Source organism: Anabrus simplex, chromosome 1 (assembly GCF_040414725.1).
Source record: "Anabrus simplex isolate iqAnaSimp1 chromosome 1, ASM4041472v1, whole genome shotgun sequence".
Classification (NCBI taxonomy): domain Eukaryota; kingdom Metazoa; phylum Arthropoda; class Insecta; order Orthoptera; family Tettigoniidae; genus Anabrus; species Anabrus simplex.
This window is the reverse complement of record NC_090265.1, coordinates 288,707,194-288,730,113: the sequence shown is the minus strand read 5'-3', so window position 1 is coordinate 288,730,113 and position 22,920 is coordinate 288,707,194. Positions and strand designations below refer to the sequence as shown.

At 37.3% G+C, this 22,920-nt stretch overlaps 1 protein-coding gene across 2 annotated transcripts in view; it reads right to left on the bottom strand.

The window, feature by feature from the left end:
- Cdc2rk (cyclin-dependent kinase 10) overlaps positions 1-22,920 on the bottom strand; it is a 214,981-nt gene that overhangs the window by 71,085 nt on the left and 120,976 nt on the right. For both annotated transcript variants that reach the window (XM_067142389.2, XM_067142388.2), the window contains exon 5: positions 3,160-3,362. In XM_067142389.2, the coding sequence (XP_066998490.1) occupies positions 3,160-3,362 (203 nt within the window). The remainder of the gene's footprint in view (positions 1-3,159; positions 3,363-22,920) is intronic.

Here is a 22,920-nt window from a genome sequence, read left to right as displayed (position 1 = left end):
TTGCATAATTAAAGTTATATCTGGTATATACGAAGTCCAATGTTTCTGGAAAGTTCTAGATGTGAGTTCCACATTAGTGTAGAGGGAAAATTGTCCGTTGAGACCAGCGTAAGATTAAAAGTTGACAGATTTGGACATGTTCAATGGTGGAATGAAAAACTTGCTGTGTTAAACAGAAGTAGTCTCAATTCAATCGGAACCCAATGAACCTGGGGAAAAGAAGTTAGAATTAACATGAGAAATCAAATAGAAAACGAGCAAGGGGAAGAAACAAAATAACGATGACTCACCTTGCGCTATGTAGAACAAATATGGTGTATTGAATGCAACTCGTGGAATGAGCATCGCGCGGAGTAGATCAGCAAGAGGGAGGAGAGAGGAAATACGGAGGGGAAGAGTGACGTAAGTGGTGGAAGGTGGGAGGGATGGGAAATGGTTCAAGGTGAGGTGGGCGAGAGGGGAAGTGATGGTGTTTGTGTTGGCGGGGGACCCTTAATTGACTTAAAGAAAGAGTTTTGAACAACCGATTGGTTTTTCCTGTAATAAGTAATGAAAAGGTCAAATAAAATATTGGGTTTCTCAGTTATTTCATTAAGATTGTAGTTGGCATTAAAGTATAGATCCAAATGAATGTAAAAATTCTCAATTATATTGAGTAGAGGTCCTTTCTTAGCTATTTCGAGAATGTCCATGTCTGTTTCGATATTCGTGAATTTGTGGTTATAGTCGGCCATGTGTTGGCCGATGGTTGAGAATTTGTTATATCTGACTGCATTGAAATGTTCCGAATATCTAATGTTAAAACTCCTACCGGTCTGCTCCACATAAGAAATATTAGAACATGTGTTACATTTAAGCCTGTAGAATCCTGATTTTGCGTACCTATTTATTTTCTTAACATGTGATGTGTTATGTAAGATGTATGTGTTGTTGTTGTTGGTTTTAAAGGCTATTTTCATACCTTTTTTCTTTAAAACATTGGTGATCTTGTGAATTCCATTGACGTAAGTAAAAGTGGAAAAAGAGTCATGTTTAGATGGTTCTTTTTTAAGTGTGGTCTTGGGGCGAAATTTATGTTTGTTGATGATATTTTCTATAAAATGGCTATTGAAGCCATTGAATCTGGCAATGTGGCGGATAGTATTCAATTCGGTATGAAGATCTTTCTTATTCATGGGTACGTTGAATGCTCTATGTACAAGACTGTTATAGGTTGCTGTTTTGTGAGGGAGGGGATGAGCTGAAACCTGTCGGATTGTGATGGCCAATTGGGTAGGTTTTCTGTAAATTTTGTAGGTTAAATATTCCTGTTGTCTAGTGATGGTAAGATAAAGAAAATTGATTTTTTGATCTACTTCTGACTCCAAGGTAAATTTAATATGAGGATCAATGTTATTTAGTGCTTGAAGTGTGGTGTGGTGTGGTGTGAGCATCTTCCAGATTATCGTTTATAACTACTAGGACATCATCGACATACCTAGCCCAAAAAAAGATATTGTCGAATTTATTGTTGATTTTAATATTCTCGAGAAAGTTCAAATAGATTTCTGTGAGAATACCTGAGGCTGGTGAACCCATTGCCAGACCGTTTCGTTGGTAGAATGTACCATGAAATGTAAAAAAGTTGTTGTTTACGACTAATTTGAGCAATGTAATAAAATCTTGAATTTCCAATTTACTCAAATGACTGTTTTTGTGTAAGTTATGCTGGTCTCAACGGACAATTTTCCCTCTACACTAATGTGGAACTCACATCTAGAACTTTCCAGAAACACAGGACTTCGTATATACCAGATATAACTTTAATTGTGCAACACAGGAGTAACCGTCAACCAAAGACTTTCTCATCAGAAGATTTTATGTGACCTCACAAGGATTTTATTTGTCAATGTTAACGCATCTTTGTTACTTTTATCATACTTCGTGTATACGGTTCTCACTTTTGTATGTCATTCCACCACCATCCCATCCTTCTAGATCCTCTCTCATTTCTCCACATTACTTATGACTATGTCTTTTGCTTTTATACTTTGGCTAGGCTGATGATGGTCCACAGTGGACCGAAACTAGTACCTATTAATATCACTGTAATGTTTTTGTAAACATCAAATGATATTTAGTATTGAGAAGGTGGAACTTTAAAACTTTGTATTTATTTCATGCTGGAGCATTGCCGTGATGCAAGAGCCAAGTGTTGAGCTGTGACCTTGGACGGAGCTGATTGAGAGCCTGGGTGACCTGAGGCAGACAAGTCTCACTGTACAACTTTGCAGTAACTGTCCTTTGTGTTTCTGGCACAACCCGAGTCAGGATGCCCCGTTTAGTGAAGAATACTGCAATCATCCTTTTCTTCACTGACCTTGACTTTCGCACAGCCACAGGAGTACCCTCATCTTCAAACAGCCACACCTTGTTCTGGGATTTTGTTGGGACATCGTAATAATAAAGCCAAGTTTCGTCACCTGTAACAATGCTATTGACGTTACGCGAAGTCCCATTTTCAAAATGTTTTAGCACTTTTCGGCACCATTTCACTCAATTTGCCCTTTGTTCCTCTGAAAGTGAATGGGGCACCCAAAGGGAACAAACCTTTCTAACATGGAGATGGTCGTGTAGAACTGAATGAATAGCTGGTGCAGGGATGTGGAGGGTCTCTTCTACCTGCTGATATGTCAACCCCCTCTCTTGCTGCAACATTTTCCTCACAGCTTCAATGTTTTCCTCAGTCACTGATTCAGACGGTCGCCCAGAACAAGGATCGTCTTCATCCTCAAAATTTCCCCTCTGGAACTCTTTGTACCAGCGAAAAATTGTTGTCCGATGTGGACAGTCTTTCCCCAGCACAGAAGTGATTTCCTCCAGGCACTGGTCAACAGTTAATCCACGAGCGAAATTGTAGCAGATAATTGCGCAATATTCACCTTTAGAAAACACTGACATCTTAACTTGCTTTCAATCCCACTGCTTGGTAACAACTGGTGTGAAGGTCGCGCCTTGCTGTCTTCTAGACCAATTTTCACCCCTCTTTTCATCCCTCACTATAACAGGGGTGTCCAGCCAACTGTTTTTGCGTATTGCAAAACTTTCTTAGTGCCTTTTGTACTTTTAACATGCCAATAGCATCATTACTACCACAATTTATTCAAAATGTGAACTTACCTATTTTCACACAACCTTTGTCAGTCATAAGGAGATTAGAAACTTTGAGGTCTCGATGGACAACAAAATTTCTATGCAAATAGCGCAGACCACGAAGCACTTGGAGCATGATGCATTTGACCTGTGATTCTGAGAAGGGAGCCTGCATGTTGTCAAGTAGACTGGCCAGATCTTGTTCACAATATTCCATTGCTAAAAATATACTGAAAAAGGCACAATATGCAACATTAATATAGGCAACAGTGCTTTCAGCAATTACATCTTTTTATCAAATAAATTCACTGTTAATGGAAGTGTATCTTAGCAAGATAAAAAGAGATGACTAAAACATAAGTATTTAATGTTTAAATTCAATGGACTTATAAATCAATAAATTTGTAAAGGGTTGATAGTACACTAAATCCAAAATTAATAAAATTGGAGAGAGATATGACTAGGGAGCGGTGATAAGGGAACAGGGAACTGGAAATCAAGTAGGGATGACATAAATTTGTTAGTGCTGAACTGTAGAAGTATTGTAAAGAAAGGAATAGAATTAAGTAATTTAATAGATATATATTTACCAGATATTGTAATAGGAGTTGAATCATGGCTGAGAAATGATATAATGGATGCAGAAATTTTCTCACGGCACTGGAGTGTGTATCGTAGAGATAGGATAGGAAAGGTGGGAGGGGGAGTTTTCATTCTGGTGAAAGAAGAATTTGTAAGCTACGAAAAAGTTAAAGATGAGACACATGAAATTCTAGGTGTAAGGCTCATTTCTAAAGATAATAGGCAACTTGATATATTTGGAGTGTACAGATCGGGAAAGGGTAGCACTGATGCGGATTCGGAATTATTTGATAGGATAGTCAGCTATGTGGGAAACGACATGGAAAGAAATGTGATTGTAGCGGGAGATATGAATTTGCCAGATGTAAATTGGGAAGGAAATGCGAACGACAGGAAGCATGACCAACAAATGGCAAATAAGTTAATATGGGAAGGACAGCTGATTCAGAAAGTGATGGAACCAACCAGAGGGAAAAATATCCTGGATGTGGTGCTGATAAAACCAGATGAGCTCTATAGGGAAACTGAAGTAATAGATGGTATTAGTGATCATGAAGCTGTTTTTGTGGTAGTTAAAAATAAATGCGATAGAAAGGAAGTTCTTAAAAGTAGGACTGTTAGGCAGTATCATATGGCTGATAAAGCAGGTATGAGGCAGTTTCTAAAAAGTAACTATGATCGGTGGAAAACAGTAAATAAAAATGTAAACAGACTCTGGAATGGGTTTAAAGAAGAGGAATGCGAAAACAGGTTTGTACCTTTAAGGGTGGTAAGGAATGGTAAAGACCCACCTTATTATAATAGAGAAATAAAGAGACTAAGAAGGAGGTTCAGACTGGAAAGAAATAGAGTTAGAAATGGCTGTGGAAGTAAGGAGAAATTGAAGGAACTTACTAGAAAATTGAATCTAGCAAAGAAGGCAGCTAAGGATAACATGATGGCAAGCATAATTGGCAGTCATACAAATTTTAGTGAAAAATGGAAGGGTATGTATAGGTATTTTAAGGCAGAAACAGGTTCCAAGAAGGACATTCCAGGAATAATTAATGAACAAGGGGAGTGTGTATGTGAGGATCTTCAAAAGGCAGAAGTATTCAGTCAGCAGTATGTAAAGATTGTTGGTTACAAGGATAATGTCGAGATAAAGGAAGAGACTAAGGCCAAAGAAGTAATAAAATTTACATATGATAACAATGACATTTACAATAAGATACAAAAGTTGAAAACTAGAAAAGCGGCTGGAATTGATCATATTTCTGGGGATATACTAAAGACAATGGGTTGGAATGTAGTACCATATCTGAAGTACTTATTTGATTATTGTTTGGTCGAAGGAGCTATACCAGATGAATGGAGAGTTGCTATAGTAGCCCCTGTGTATAAAGGAAAGGGTGATAGACATAAAGCTGAAAATTACAGGACAGTAAGTTTGACATGCATTGTATGTAAGCTTTGGGAAGACATTCTTTCTGATTATATTAGACATGTTTGTGAAATTAATAACTGGTTCGATAGAAGACAATTCGGTTTTAGGAAAGGTTATTCCACTGAAGCTCAACTTGTAGGATTCCAGCAAGATATAGCAGATATCTTGGATTCTGGAGGTCAAATGGACTGTATCGCGATTGACATGTCTAAAGCATTTGATAGGGTGGATCATGGGAGACTACTGGCAAAAATGAGTGCAATTGGACTAGACAAAAGAGTGACTGAATGGGTTGCTATATTTCTAGAAAATAGATCTCAGAGAGTTAGAGTAGGTGAAGCTTTGTCTGACCCTGTAATAGTTGAGAGGGGAATTCCTCAGGGCAGTGTTATCGGACCTTTATGTTTTCTTATATATATAAATGACATGAGTAAAGGAGTGGAATCAGAGGTAAGGCTTTTTGCGGATGATGTTATACTCTATAGAGTGATAAATAAGTTACAAGATTGTGAGCAACTGCAACGTGACCTCGAAAATGTTGTGAGATGGACAGCAGGCAATGGTATGTTGATAAATGGGGCTAAAAGTCAGGTTGTGAGTTTCACAAATAGGAAAAGTCCTCTCAGTTTTAATTACTGTGCTGATGGGGTGAAAGTTCCTTTTGGGGATCATTGTAAGTATCTAGGTGTTAATATAAGGAAAGATCTTCACTGGGGTAATCACATAAATGGGATTGTAAATAAAGGGTACCGATCTCTACACATGGTTATGAGGGTGTTTAGGGGTTGTAGTAAGGATGTAAAGGAGAGTGCATATAAGTCTCTGGTAAGATCCCAACTAGAGTATGGTTCCAGTGTATGGGACCCTCACCAGGATTACCTAATTCAAGAACTGGAAAAAATCCAAAGAAAAGCAGCTCGATTTGTTCTGGGTGATTTCCGACAAAAGAGTAGCGTTACAAAAATGTTGCAATGTTTGGGTTGGGAAGAATTGAGAGAAAGAAGAAGAGCTGCTCGACTAAGTGGTATGTTCCGAGCTGTCAGCGGAGAGATGGCGTGGAATGACATTAGTAGACGAATAGGTTTGAATGGCATTTATAAAAGTAGGAAAGATCACGATATGAAGATAAAGTTGGAATTCAAGAGGACAAACTGGGGCAAATATTCATTTACAGGAAGGGGAGTTAGGGATTGGAATAACTTACCAAGGGAGATGTTCAATAAATTTCCAATTTCTTTGAAATCATTTCGGAAAAGGCTAGGAAAGCAACAGATAGGGAATCTGCCACCTGGGCGACTGCCGTAAATGCAGATCAGTATTGATTGATTGATTGATTGATACGCTAAATCCAAACATGAATAAAATTGGGAAGGGATGAAACTACACTATAACCAAAATCAATAAAATGGGAAAGGGATAGATAGATAGATAGATAGAAAGATAGATAGATATGGTTTATTTTAACTGGCAAAGTTAGGGACACATGTCCCTGTCTTACGTTTAACCAGTGAAATACATACATACATACATACATACATACATACATACATACATACATACATTATCATTATAGACTGTTATGCCTTTCAGCGTTCAGTCTGCAAGCCTCTGAGAATTTACTAAACGTCCGCCACAATCCTCGATTTGCAACTAGTGTTGTGCCTCATATAGTTCTATACCTCTTATCTTCAAATCGTTAGAAACCGAGTCTAACCATCATCGTCTTGGTCTCCCTCTACTTCTCTTACCCTCCATAACAGAGTCCATTATTTTCCTAGGTAACCTATCCTCCTCCATTCGCCTCACAAGAACCCACCACCGAAGCCGGTTTATGCGTACAGCTTCATCCATCGAGTTCATTCCTAAATTAGCCTTTATCTCCTTATTCCAAGTACCCTCCTGCCATTGTTGCCACCTGTTTGTACCAGCAATCATTCTTGCTACTTTCGTGTCTGTTACTTCTAACTTATGAATAAGATATCCTGAGTCCACCCAGCTTTCGCTCCCGTAAAGCAAAGTTGGTCTGAAAACAGACCAATGTAAAGATAGTTTCGTCCGTCTGGGAGCTGACTTCCTTGTTACAGAATACTGTTGATCGGAACTGCAAGCTCACTGCATTAGCTTTATGACACCTTGATTCAATCTCACTTAGTATATTACCATCCTGGGAGAACACACAACCTAAATACTTGAAATTATCGACCTGTTCTAGCTTTGTATCAACAATCTGACATTCAATTCTGTTGAATTTCTTACCTACTGACATCAATTTAGTCTTCGAGAGGCTAATTATCATACCATACACATTGCACCTATTTTCAAGTTCCAAGATATTAGACTGCAGGCTTTCGGCACAGTCTGCCATTAAGACCAAGTCGTCAGCATAGGCCAAACTGCTTACTACATTTCCACCTAAGTGAATCCCTCCCTGCCATTTTATACCTTTCAGCAGATGATCCATGTAAACTACGAACAGCAAAGGTGAAGCCTTGTCTAACCCCTGTAAGTACCCTGAACCAAGAATTCATTCTACCATCAATTCTCACTGAAGCCCAATTGTCAACATAAATGCCTTTAATTGATTTTAATAATCTACCTTTAATTCCATAGTCACCCAGTATAGTAAACATCTTTACCCTCGGTACCCTGTCATATGCTTTCTCTAGATCTACGAAACATAAACACAACTGCCTATTCTTCTCGTAGCATTTTTCAATTACCTGGCGCATACTGAAAATCTGATCCTGACAGCCTCTCTGTGGTCTGAAACCACACTGGTTTTCATCCAACTTCCTCTCAACGACTGACCGCACCGTCCCTTCCAAGATGCCAGTGAATACTTTGCCTGGTATACTAATCAATGAGATACCTCGATAGTTGTTGCAATCCTTCCTGTTCCCTTGCTTATAGATAGGTGCAATTACTGCTTTTGTTCAATCTGAAAGTACCTTACCAACACTCCACGCTAATTTTACTACTCTATGAAGCCATTTCATCCCTGCCTGCCCAATATACTTCACCATTTCAGGTCTAATTTCATCTATTCCTGCTGCCTTATGACAATGGAGTTTATTTACTATCCTCTCCACTTCCTCAAGCATAATTTCACCAACATCATTTTCCTCCTCCCCATGAGCTTGGCTGTTTGCAACACCACCAGGATGATTTCCTTTTACGTTGAGAAGATGTTCAAAATATTCCCTCCACCTCTCCAGTGATTCCCTGAGATCTATTATGTGTTCACCTGAATTACTCAAAACACTGTTCATTTCCTTTTTTCCCTCCATTCCTAAGATTCTTTATTACTGTCCAGAAAGATTTCCCTGCTGCTTGACCTAGCCTTTCCAGGTTATTACCAAAATCTTCCCATGACTTCTTTTTGGATTCAACAACGATTTGTTTTGCTCTGTTTCTTTCATCTACATACAAATCCCTGTCTGCCTCGGCCCTTGTTTGGAGCCATTTCTGATAAGCCTTTTTTTTACGTTTACAGGCTGCTCTCACTTCATCATTCCACCAAGATGTTCGCCTTTTCCCATCTTTACACACAGTTGTTCCTAGGCATTCCCTTGCTGTTTCTACTACAGCATCCCTGTATGCCACCCATTCACTTTCTATACCCTGAACCTGCTTACTGTCTACTGTTCGAAACTTCTCACTAATCATATCCATGTACTTCTAATTTCCTCGTCCTGGAGATTTTCTACCCTTATTCGTTTGCAGACAGATTTCACTTTCTCTACCCTAGGCCTAGAGATACTTTGTTCAGTACAGATCAGATAGTGGTCTGTATCATCGAAAAATACCCGGAAAACTCGTACATTCCTAACAGATTTCCTGAATTCAAAGTCTGTTAAGATATAGTCTATTATGGATCTGGTACCCCTAGCCTCCCATGTGTAGCGGTGAATAGTCTTATGCTTGAAGAATGTATTCGTAACAGCTAAACCCATACTAGCACAGAAGTCCAGCAAACGCTTCCCATTCCCACTAGCTTCCATATCTTCCCCACATTTACCAATCACCCTTTCGTATCCTTCAGTTCTATTCCCAAGTATCGCATTGAAATCGCCCATCAGCACTATTCTATCCTTGCTGTTGACCCTGACAACGATGTCACTCAATGCTTCATAAAACTTGTCAACTTCATCCTCATCTGCACCCTCACATGGTAAATACACGGACACAATTCTTGTCCTAATTCCTCCAACTGACAAATCTACCCACATCATTCGCTCAGTGAAATACATAAATAACATAAAAAATATATAAAATACTGAATAAATTAAAAAAGAGACCGAAAAAAAATTACTATGGTAGTATGCTATCCTACTGTACATACAAATATCTATATATACAATATAAATTAACATATTGCTTCTTATGAAGAAATTAACATACAACGAATTACAATAATAATAATAATAATAATAATAATAATAATAATAATAATAATAATAATAATAATAATAATATAGAAAACCTACTAGTATTTACAATTAATTTGTCCAAATTCCAGAAATATATCACATGTTACAGTTTTCGTGTGTTTACTGTGGGTGAAAAACATTACAAAATGGGGATTGGGATAAGGATAACTATGCAGGAAACCACAGCTGAGTAATCGCTCACACTATTGAATAATAATAATAATAATAATAATAATAATAATAATAATAATAATAATAATAATAATAATAATAATAATAATAATCACAATAATAATCACAATAATAACAATAATAATAAGAAGAAGGACCATGAGGAGAAGAAAGCGAAGAGGAAGAAGACGAATAAGAGAAAGAAGAAGACTGTCGCGCTACGAGCTCGTTTCATACAGATATTTTGAGCACCTACTTTTAAATCTTCCATGGTTTGATATCCCTCTGACCTCCTGCGGAAGGAAGTTCCATTCACGGCTGGCCACAACAGTGAAGGAATTGTTGTAGGTTGAGGATTTATGCTTAGGAATAGCGAGGAATGTCGAGCTCAGCGCTCTGGTGTTTTTATTATGGTGTTCAGAAAGGCTATGAAATCGTTCACACAGATAAGTCGGGGATTGTAATGTAAGGATTCGGTGCAAAGAAGTCAGGGTATGCAGCTTCCGTCTGTTTTCAAGATGTAGCCATCCGAGGTCGATGTAAGACTGGGTAACATGATCTGAAAATTTCAGATTACATATAAATCCTACACAGGCATTGTGTGCACATTGTAGTTTATCGTGAAGCTCGGTTTTCGCGTCTCTGTATACGTCACAATAATCGAATATTAGGAGAACGAGGATTTCAACTAGTTTCTTCTTTAAACTGAACGGAAAAGTAAATTTGAAATTGTTTAATGTGTGCAACGTGGCAAAAACTCGTCTGCTCACAGATATTGTCTGATCCATCCACGAGAGGTGCTGGTGAATGGTTACTCCGAGATTTTTTACGCTCTTGCAAAAGGGCAAAGCTTGATTTTGAAGTCATACGTCAGGGATGGACATGCGGAAATTGCTGGAAATAAGTCTTGGGTGGGCAATTACTATTGTTTGGGATTTTTTTGGGTTCAAAATAAGTCCATGCTGGGAAGACCATTTACTCATGGCCTCTAGATCCATGTTAATTTGCTCGATTGCTGTCGAAACGTCTGTTGGTTTTGCATGGATGTACAACTGTACATCGTCAGCATAGATGTGACGTTTGTAATGTGTCAGCTGTTTAGCTAGGTTGTTGATATAGACAGAAAATAGCAAAGGATCAAGGGTTGACCCTTGTGGGACCCTCTTTTCACATATTGCCACGAAGAAAATGTACCTTGATTGACGACACGTTGTTGACGTTCGTGTATATATTCTGCCAACCATCTCAGAGTACTGTAGGAGAACCCTAGGTGATAAAGTTTGGATAGGAGCAACTCATGGTCTACAGAGTCAAATGCTTTTTTTTTGCTAGCTGCTTTACGTCGCACCGACACAGGTAGGTCTTATGGCGACGATGGGACAAGGAAGGGCTAGGAGTGGGAAGGAAGCGGCCGTGGCCTTAATTAAGGTACAGCCCCAGCATTTGCCTGGTGTGAAAATGGGAAACCACGGAAAACCATTCTCAGGGCTGCCGATAGTGTCAAATGCTTTGCTGAAGTCCAATAATACTAGAATTGTCAGTTTTTGCTCATCAATAACCTGTCTTATATCGTCAGTCACGCTTAGTAAGGCAGTACATGTACTGTAATTGCGATGGATACCTGACTGGTGTGGATCTAGTATGTCGTGGTCGCTGAGATAGTTGGTGATTTGATTATGCACAATGTGTTCGAGTCCCTTGGCTACTATTGACAGCATATTTATGGGTCTGTATTCACTGTTTAGTCTACGAGATTTTGTCTTTGGTAAAGGATGTACCAAGGCCATTTTCCAGACAGTTCGAAATACACTACTTTGAAGGGAGAAGTTGTATATGAATGTCAATACTGGAATAATAGCGTCGATAATTTTCTTTAGCATTATAATTCATATATTGTCCACCACTGTGGATTTAGTTTTAATTCGCATGACAGCCGCTTTCACTTGCAGGGGTGAGACATATCTAAAATAAAATTTGTCTTTGCCTGCGGGTGGTGTGTTGTAATTTGCACACAAAAGATTTTCTTTTGCTTCTTCGTTTAATTGTACATGGGAGGATACGAAGTGATTATTCAATTCATCAAGAGAAACTTCCAAATCGTCTACCTTATCTGGTTTATTTAGTCCAAAATGGCAGACTGACTTCCATAAAGTAGCGGGTCTTACGTCATGTTTTATAAGGTCATGGGCGTACCGTAGTCGAGTGTTTCATACAAAATCCAAAATCAATAAAATTGGAAAGAGATGATAGTACATTAAACCAAAATCAAATAAGAGTAGAAAGGGATAATAGTAAACTTAGGGTTACCAGAATAAATCAATTAATTAATTTAATCAATTAATTAATTAAAGAAAGTAAGACCGTGCTTTCAAAAAGCAGGACAAATGCGAATACACATTTCAAAATATATGCTCCATTAATAAACACACCACAAGTGATATACAGGTTTGCCAATATTTATCACAGTGTTCTTAGATTATTATTTACTTTTATTTTTTTTGCTATTTGCTTTACGTTGCACCGACACAGATAGGTCTTATGGCGACGATGGGACAGGAAAGGCCTAGGAATTGGAAGGAAGCAGCCATGGCCTTGATTAAGGTACAGCCCCAGCATTTGCCTTGTATGAAAATGGGAAACCACAGAAAACCATTTATAGGGCTACTGACAGTGGGATTCGAACCCACTATCTCCCGGATGCGAGCACACAGCTGCACGCCCCTAACCGCACAACCAACTCGCCTGGTAGGTTTTGAGATTAGGTTACTTATAGATTCAATATTGTCCCCACTATGGCAAACTAGCGAAAGTGACGAACTAGGGAATCTGTAGTTCTAAAGTTTTGGTCTAGATTTTATTATTTATATAATGTCCACCCTCTGACAAAATCTCGCATCTGCAGTTTGTTCTGTATAGCTAACACATAAAACCAATCATCTACATATATAAAATAAGAGTTTTGTCTGCACATTGCTCAGAAGTTGAAAAGAATGGTATTTCTGTATCAGTCATGTCCAGAGTAACAAGGAAATGCACTTTTTACTTTTCCGTAATTTCTGTCTGTATGTATGTACAGGCATCACGAGAAAACGGCTGAAGAGAATTTAAAAAATCGGTTTGTAAAGTCGGCAATGAGCCACTACAATCTAGGCTATAAATCATTTTATTCACACTGAGTTAAATTGTAGTTTAGGGGAAGGCCTAAAATTTAATTCTCAAATATTTATATTATTAGTGGTCCTATCGATAAATACTACATAACTTAAGTTGTATAGAATTAAATTTCCGATCATTTATGTCTCATACTTTTTTACCGTACCGGCTATGATAACAAATATATTAATGAATTTGTATTTTAGTTGCTAAGTCCAAATCAACGACAGGGCCATGAGAAAATGAATAAACAGAATTTAATGAAAATTGGTATATAGAGTCGGGGAATAAGAAACTACAGTCTAAGCTATGAACAATTTTATTCACCCTGGATGAAATTGTATTTTAGGGGAAGGCAACTAAAATTAAATGTTTAAATACCTATGTTATTGGTCCTATCGAAAAATACTACATAACAAAAGTTATCCCTTTCAGACCATGTACGCACAACTGTGCAGCTTCATATTTTATTCATGTCGTAATCTATGATCTTCATATCGGTATTGACGAATTACTCAATTAGAAATAGGAAAGGACTTCCACCGTATCAGTACTTATTTATTGCACTTATTATGCTACAGTACCGGTTTCGACCCCCTATATTAGGTCATCTTCAGCTGACAATACATTCACATATAGATCATGAAGCTATGATTAAAATTACATTGTCTGGGGAATGACATATGATAAATAGCTGGTCACATCCAAATGGGGCATGTCAAAACTGGAACTGGCGTGTATGTCACTATGTGTGACAATGCAATTATATGTTTATAATGATATGCTTTAGGTCATAAAATTAGTTTATAAAACACTAACTCCACATAAAACTAACTTATAAGTATATAAGACAAAAACAATATATGTAGGAACACTTCATGCACCTGAACGTTCGTGTCTTGCGTGTTATTCACTTCATCGGTTGACTTCTGTGTTCAAGTCTTATTTTCATAGTTGTACACTTGGTTGATGCTTTTGGAGCTTGACTGATATGATTTACTTGTAAAATTATCACATTATATGTATAAAAGATTTTGTCTTCAAGTATATACATAGAATAAAACACTTTCCAAGTTTAAAAAGAGTGCCAGGTGTACAGATACAATTAGGATAAAGTATGTATATTCAGCTCTGCTGTGTGTTGAATCTTGTTGTTTATGTTAAAATTGAATCATGTTGTCCTGTGACATCCATAAAATTTGAGTGGCATTGGATTCAAAGTGGTGGCTCCTTTCCCATCTGTAGCTGTGCAGTGATGTTATAATTATCTGTGGAATATAAGATTGAGCTGTGAGTGATATTTTATGTTGGAGGAATATCTAAGGATTGTGTGTGCTAATTTGAATATGTACTTACTGTTATTGGAGTGGTTGAGTTGCGTTTGATATGTGAGCTCGTTTTATACTGCTTTGTGTTCTTCTTGGGCTCATACCAGCTGCGGTGAGGGGAAGGGAAGAGGGGTAGGGAGGGTTGGTGTTGTGGGGCTAGGGGTGGAGCTAGGCGTGTCGTTTGATGGTTCTCTGTCGCATGTCATGTTTTTTTTTTTTGGTTGTCTTAAGGTAACCGTTTTTTAGGGCAAGGAAGACTGTATTGAAGATGATGTTCGTTTTTTCTGTAATTTCATTTATGTTGAAATTTGGATTGGTATACTGATCTAGAGAAATGTAAAATTCTTGTTATGTTAAGCAGGGGGCCTTTGGTGTTTATGTTCATGATTTGTGTATCATTCTCGATGTTCATGAAACTGTTTTTATAGTCTTCGATATGTTAGCCTATTGAGGAAAAATGACTGTGTTTTACTGCGTTTATGTGTTCATTATATTGCACCCATAAGCGAATTTGGCACAATATCGGGTTTGAAAGTTCCTACCGGTGCGTCCAACATAGCTTGTCTCACAGTTATTGCATTTAATGCAGTATACCCCTGAGTGGTTGTATTTATTGTTGCTGTTGGTTGTCCTGATATTGTGTATGATATTGGTACTGTTGTGTGTAGTTTTAAATGCTACTCTTAAGTTATGTTTTTTAAAAACGTTAGTTTACTATTGAAAGTAAATAGTACGTAATCTTCCTTGGGTTTGTCTATTTGTGTTAATTTGGTTTTGGGTTGGGATTTTATTTTGTGAACAATATTGTTAACCATTACTTTCTTGTATCCACTGTTTTTAGCTATGTCATGAATTAGTTGTAATTCTTTATTTAAATCTTCTTTTGTTAACGGTATATTAAATGCTCTGTTTATCATGCTGTAGTAAGCCGCTCTTTTGTGTGTGTTGGGGTGAACGGGTATCACTGAAGAGGCGTACTAGGGATATGAGGAGTGAGGTAGTTTCCCGTTGCTTTCCTCACCGAGCCAGAAGTTGCTATTACATATCAGTCTGCCAAGCCCACTGAAATACAAGCACCAACCGACCCTATGAGCAATATTTTCACACCATTCATAGCAGGGACTGGCTGCAGAAGGAATGGCATTACTAGCATCACTCATACCTCAGTCACTTTCATTTCGTCAAAGCCAAGGATAAAGCTGAGACAGATCAATGAAAATAACAAGATTGCTCTAGCCCATACCAGAAGACATAGTGCACTCTAAACACTAGGTCCCACTAGGCCATCTATGACAGCTGATGGCGGAGCTGTTGAGGATCCAACCAGCCTTCGGGCTGAGGACTGAACATACATACGGGGTGAACGGATTCTATTTTAATTGTGTTTGAAGTGTGTGTGGGTTTTCTAAATATTTTGTAAGAAAGGTGGTCTTCATATCTGGTTATCATTATGTCCAAATAGTTCAGAGTGTGATTGTTTTCGCTTTCTGTGGTAAATTTTATGTGGTGGTCTATTGTGTTGAGTTTGTCTAATATATTGGTTTCATTTGTGGACATGTTATCGATGATGACGAAAATGTCATCGACAAATCTACACCAAAAAAAAATCTATTTTACTAATTGATGTGTGCTCTAAATGGTCTATGTAAATTTCGGCGAGTATACCAAAGGCGGGAGATCCCATCGGTACGCCTTGTTGCTGGTAAATAGTATCATGGAATTTAAAGTGGTTGTTACTGATGGAAAAATCAAGTAATTTTATGAATTCTTCTATTTCTAAAGTGCTTAAGAGTGTTGTGGCTTTTAAGATTGGATTCAATAATTTCTATTGTTCATTTTTGTGAGAATGTACCCCTTCTTCCCTTAAGCAGCTGGTATGAGCCCAAGAAGAACACAAAGCAGAATAAAACGAGCTCACATATCAAACACAACTCAACCACTCCAATAACAGTAAGTACATATTCAAATTAGCACACACAATCCTTAGATATTCCTCCAACATAAAATATCACTCACAGCTCAATCTTATCTTCCATAGATAATTATAACATCACTGCACAGCTACAGATGGGAAAGGAACCACCCCTTTGAATCCAATGCCACTCAAATTTTATGGATGTCACAGGACAACATGATTCAATTTTAACATAAACAACAAGATTCAACACACAGCAGAGCTGAATATACATATTTTATCCTAATTGTATCCATACGCCTGGTACTCTTTTTAAACTTGGAAAGTGTTTTACTCTATGTATATATAGGAAAACAAAATCTTTTATACATATATGTGATAATTTTACAAGCAAATCATATTATTCAAGCTCAAAAAACATCAACCAATATACAACTATGAAAATAAGACTTGAACATAGAAGTTAACCGATGAAGTGAATAACACGCAAGACATGAACGTTCATGTGCACGAAGTGTTCCTATATATATTGTTTTTGTCTTATATACAGTACTTATAAGTTAGTTTTAAGTGGAGACCGTGTTTTATAAACTCATTTTAAGACCTAAAGCATATCGTTATTCTTCCCCCTGGAGGTCAAGCGCTAAATAAAAACAAATGAAGTACATGCTATGTGTCCCGCACAAGCACTGCAGTCTGGTCTACAGCCAAGAAAACGTCAAATAAACGCAGACATGAATAAAACAATTAGAAATAGGAAATGACTTCCACCTTATCATTACAATTGCATTGTCACACATAGTGACATACACGCCAGTTCCCATTTTGACATGCCCCATTTGGACGTGACCAAATGTTTGTTATCATATGGCATTCCCCAAACAATGCAATTTCAATCATAGCTTCATGATCTATATGTGAATGTAATGTTCAGCTGAAGATGACCCAATACAGGAGGTTGAAACCGGTACTGTAGCATAATAAGTGCAATAAATAAGTATTGATATGGTGGAAGTCATTTCCTATTTCTAATTGTTTTATTCATGTCTGCGTTTATTTGACGTTTTCTTGGCTCTAGACCGGACTGCAGTGCTTGTGCGGGACACGTAGCATGTACTTCATTTGTTTTTATTTAGCGCTTGACCACCAGGGGGCAGAAGAATTTAAAAATACAGTTCATCGGCAAGATGGCGGGAAGCAGTAAAGCCTAAAGTAAGTATGTATTTATTTATTTATTTATTTATTTATTTATTTATTGCATTCATATTAATCTAGAAGATTTACTGAATATCAGAATGTAATCAATGAAGTGTGTAAATTGTGTAGTGAACATTAATTGTGAACTTACAACATCGTACATAATACCATGAGGTTTTGAATGTTGATACGCACAATTGTGCGGGCTAGGTTCCCCTACAGACAATGCATGCGGGAGTGCTGGGTGCTGCCACAAAAAAGGACTGTGAAAGCAGTCATGTCGATGTGTATATAATTTGGATGGTGTTATGCATCAATTGACCAAGCGCCAAAATGGATTTTTTTAGATTATTGCACCATTTGGTAGCTAAAGGTGTAAACTTTACATAGGTTATTGTTCGGACTTTTATTCTCAATATGATTGGGCGGGAAATTCATTTTGACCAAACGCCAACCTCTCAATCATTAAATTGAAGTTTTGCATCAAGTGACCAACCACCATTTCTGGGTCTGAATTACGCATCAAATGACCACACGACAAACTTGCAGTCGCTTGGTCGTGTGATGCTAAATGTTGATTCCCGCGTAGAAGATTTCCGCACAGGTTTTCTTCCCTGCGGCATACGCCCAGAACCTAAAATCCTCCGATATGGAAAAATCGAAGTTGGATGAAAAACTGGAAACGTTTTGTTTTGACCTTGAAAAAACACTGCCAGTTTCCCGTTTTCCCACAAATGTGTTTTTTTACAAGCGCCAGTTGTGGTTATATAACTTAGGGATTCATAGTGGGAAAGATAATAAAGGTCACTGTTATGTCTGGTTGAAAGGAAAAGCAGGACGAGGAGCTCAGGAGGTTGGATCCTGCTTGTACAAGCATCTCATGGAAAACATGCACAACGCCAAAGAAGTCATACTGTGGTCAGATTCTTGCGGAGGCCAGAATCGTAATATAAAGATTGTTCTACCTCTGTAAACAGTTTTGGAACAACACCCTCCCATTGAAAAGATTACACAAATGTTTTTATTTCCAGGCCATAGCTTCCTCCCTAATGCCAGTGACTTTGGAGATGTAGAACGTGCTTTCAAATTTCAGCAGCGCCTCTATACCACCGAAGACTATATATATGTAATGAAGATGTACCGAAAGAAGAACCTGCTTGTTGTGTTTTCATAGTACAGTTCATCTGGAGAAGCACATTGTAAACAGGAAGCAGACACAAAGAGTGAGAAGGTAAACCGGCTGCATGTGAGAGAAATAGAGTTGAAGAAAGATAAAACTTAGCATTTTCTTCAAAATGCATTTGGATGCAGAACGCACTGTTGAAGTGAACATTAAGAAATCTTCAGTTGGTCGCGACTTCAGAATGAAAATGGATCAGCTCTACATGGTCTGCTCACTCTGTTATGGCCAAATGGAAAACAAGTTTCAGAAGCGAAACTGAACGACCTGCGCTCTCTCGTGGAGCTAATTCCCAATGATGCTAAGCCTTTCTATAAAGGCTTGTTTAGTGATCATGGAATAGATGATATAGATGGATTTGATTGTGGAAGATTTTGAACTCAAAAAATCTTAAAATCTTGCATTATATTACACTTGGAGAAACTGTGTGTTTATGATGCCTTAATACTATGACCTAGCAGTGTAATATCAATACTACTGTATATTCTAAAATTCATGTTTTTTTCTATGTCATGTTGTATGCTGTTATGTATAATCTAATCCTGTACTTAAATAAGCAATAAAATTAGGTAACAAGTACCATATTTTACACTGCACTGAATTTTTAAAAGTCAAATCGATCACTAAATGACAAGTTTATTTGTTGGTCAAGTGATGCAAAACAAAAACTAATGTAACCGCAATAAAGCATAAAGTGACCAAGCACCGTTATCTCAGATTACGACGATATACTTCAAATATCCCTAAATTGAATACATTAAGAAGAAAACTTATGTTTTTATCTTCATTTTGGTATATAATACCTCACATTTAACAGGAAATATGAATTAATACAAAGGATTTTGCGTTTGTGTCAATATCTCAAAATCTACTTTTGGCGCTTGGTCAAGTGATGCATAACACCATCCATTTGTTATTAGGTTTTATTTCAACTGGTTCACATGTTTTTAAGTTGATTGTAACAAGACTGACAAGTCTGTTCGTTGTTCTACAAAACACATGACAGTATATTTTTAACCCTGATCCAAGATCTTTCTTAAAGTGCCAAGTGTTTCATGTCAGTGTGTACATAATTTGTCATTATGTTTTAGGACAACCTATTGATAAGTGTTTAGGCAATTGCCAATGTGTGTATAATTTTGTCATGATTTTTTGTCAACCTATGGAGATGTATGTAGGCAATCCCCATGATGATTGTTATCAGATTCCCATTGATTTAATTATCTACAAGAACTGATTATGACTCCAAGGGAGTCAAAACTGGTCTTCACTTAATAAATTTCAAACATTTTACATTGTGTTGTATGGTGGAACAGCCCTCAAACCAAGACCGACTCCAATCCTCACACCTTAATGCTATCTCGATCGTTCAAAGATGGCGAATCGATAGCCGGAATTGTTGGAAATGTGGGTTTGTTTTGGTTTGTTGTTATTGTATGTAGTCGGTGTAATTTTATGAAAGTTGACGATAAATGTTAGTTTCTTTGTAGAATATAAGTGTGCGAGTGTATTTATATGAGTCAGTGGACACATAGGATCTGTAATTATACACAGTAATGTGAGAATGTGCTTGTTTTGATCGTGTTTTTACCCATTAAAGAACATGAGTGCACTAGGTGGACCAGGTTTTAGTCTAATGCCTCTCATACAACTATTCTTAAGTTTTCTATGGAATATAACATTAAGAAAGAAATGGATTAGGAATATACATCGTGATTATTTTGAAGTCCATGACAAAACTGTAGCGTGCATACATCATTTTGAGAGTAAGTCTGAGGTTAGGGAAGCCATTTCTCTACTTCCAAACTATTCGTGTTCCTCGAAAAATATTAATTTAGATATAATATAATTGACATTGTTTTATTCCATCAGTGTCTATGTGCTTCAAAATGTCGAGTGATTTAGATGCAAGTGTATTTTACAATAATCTGTGCTTTGCCTGTGGAAATGATTGGCTGGATCTTGGAGTATAACAAAACTTATAAGTGTGACAGATGGAGCAATCTGTATACTGTTACACAGAAGATATAGTGACCTGAAGGATTAGTTGGGTTTGTAACGTAGGGTTTTACACTACCAACACCTTCAGATTCATGCTGTGAATGAAGCTCGTCCATGTGGTTAAATATCAATGTTTAGTCAATAGAGTTTTTGTGCTCATGTTCTTTAATGGGTAAAAACATATTATACCTTTAGTGTCTGAACGTTTCATTACTAAGGTTACTATCATTGTGTGAAGTGCTGTTATGCTATATGTCAACATCATCTTAACATTACCAGGGCCGTTCATTGGATTAACATAATCATTTCAGGTGCACTTGGACTGAGTGGCTCAGACAGTTAAAGCGCTGCCTTCTGACCCCAAGTTGGTAGATTCGAGCCTGGCTCAGTCCGATGGTATTTGAAGGTGAAATACGTCAGCCTTGTGTCGGTAGATTTAATGGCACGTAAAAGAACTACTGCAGGACTAAAGTTTGGCACTTCGACATCTCCGAAAACCGTAAAAATGTAGTTAGTGGGACATAACGCCAATAACATTATTATTTCAGGTGTACTTCCCATTCATTGGGTGCTGAATTTAAGAAATTGTCCACCACTTCAAAACTGAGGTAACAAATTATGTTTCACAGTTCTCATGAGAGAGAATAAATCAAGGAATTCTGCACCTTAATTTATTTTGAAACATTCAAAATGATGTTAGAAATATCATTTTAACAGTTTTATCATGTATTTTCATGCTCGAATCGTTGACTGAATGGTCAGCATACTGGCCTTCAGTTCAGAGGGTCCTGGGTTCGATTACCGGCCGGGTCGGGGATTTTAACCTTAATTGGTTAATTCCAATGGCTCGGGGGCTGGGTCTGTGTGGCGTATTCAACATTAGAAATCATCCTAGGTAGGGCCCTCATCTTCACAGACATGCAGGTCGCCTAATAGGCTGTCTACTAGAAAAAGACCTGCACAAGGCCTCTCCGGAGGCCATACGCCATTATTATGTATTTTCATCTATGCAGTGAAATGAAATCTGAGAGAAAACATTATTTGACTAATTGAAATTTCTAAATAATCACTTTGTTGGGCTCTTTTCTGGTAGAATATATGTGATTCTAGTTGATTATATGTGGTGCGTACTAGCTGGCGAAGCATTTTCATACGTGTAAAAGTGATTTTCCCTATAATGTAACACTTACCATGTTAAATTGCCGCCGTTTATATAATATGTACGTGATATTTTCGTGTTAGCCAATACCGGCTATCCGGCTACTACGGCCGTCATGTTTTTTTATATTACGGTCTGAGGATTGGAGTTGGTCTTGCTCAAACTCTATTATATTAGTTATACGTCAACAAGGAAATGAAAATAATAACCTATGATAGAATAAGCAAACAAACAAACGATAAAACTGAGAAGAGTGCACTAGGTTACTTGCCACCTAACGTCATAAGATTATTATTGTTATTATTATTATTATTATTAATCTTTAATCCTTATAGGACCAGCTGAAGAACTGTCAAGAATACCAAGAAGGATGCCTTGGTACATGCATTGCGGAACATATTTGTAAATAAGTTTTTGTGAGTGAGGAAAACAACTGGAAACTTTTTTTTTTTTGCTAGGGGCTTTACGTCGCACCGACACAGATAGGTCCTATGGCGACGATGGGATAGGAAAGGCTTAGGAGTTGGAAGGAAGCGGCCGTGGCTTTAATTAAGGTACAGCCCCAGCATTTGCCTGGTGTGAAAATGGGAAACCACGGAAAACCATTTTCAGGGCTGCGGAAACATTTTAAAACATTATTGGGTCCGTTTCAGTGTGTAATACTGTAGGTGTGTACTGGTGTTATTCAGAGGTTCTGAATTTGTATCTACAAAGTGTAGGCAAACAATGTGTGCTTACTGCTGTGCTGTTTTTTAGACTTCAGATCAAGTTGACAATAACAATATTTTGTTAATTAATTTCAATCCGAAATAATAAAAAAATTGTGATAATACGGAAAATGAAGTATGGAACGTAAATAATATATTTGCCATACATAAATTTTGCTTAGTTTAGAAGCTACAGATATTTCATTTCAACATTTAAAAAATAATTTAGTGTCTATATAAAATATTGTTTATTTTAAAATATTAATTTTGTTCAAACTGCTTCCGTTTACATCTCACTAGAAAAAGGGTTATTTTTTCAAGATTTTGAAAAAAGAATCATGAAGAAAACTTATTACAGACTAAATTACAAGTTTCTGAAAGGAGATGTGAAAAATATGCCTCGAACGCCTTGGACTTTTTCGCCATACCACATGCTAAACAGTTGGTCTTCTTAGGCGAATGTACCCGGTCCTAAAAGGGTTAACAGTATTTAATAATCAATGTTGATGAAATGGTGAAACTATGTTCTAGTAGCTAGT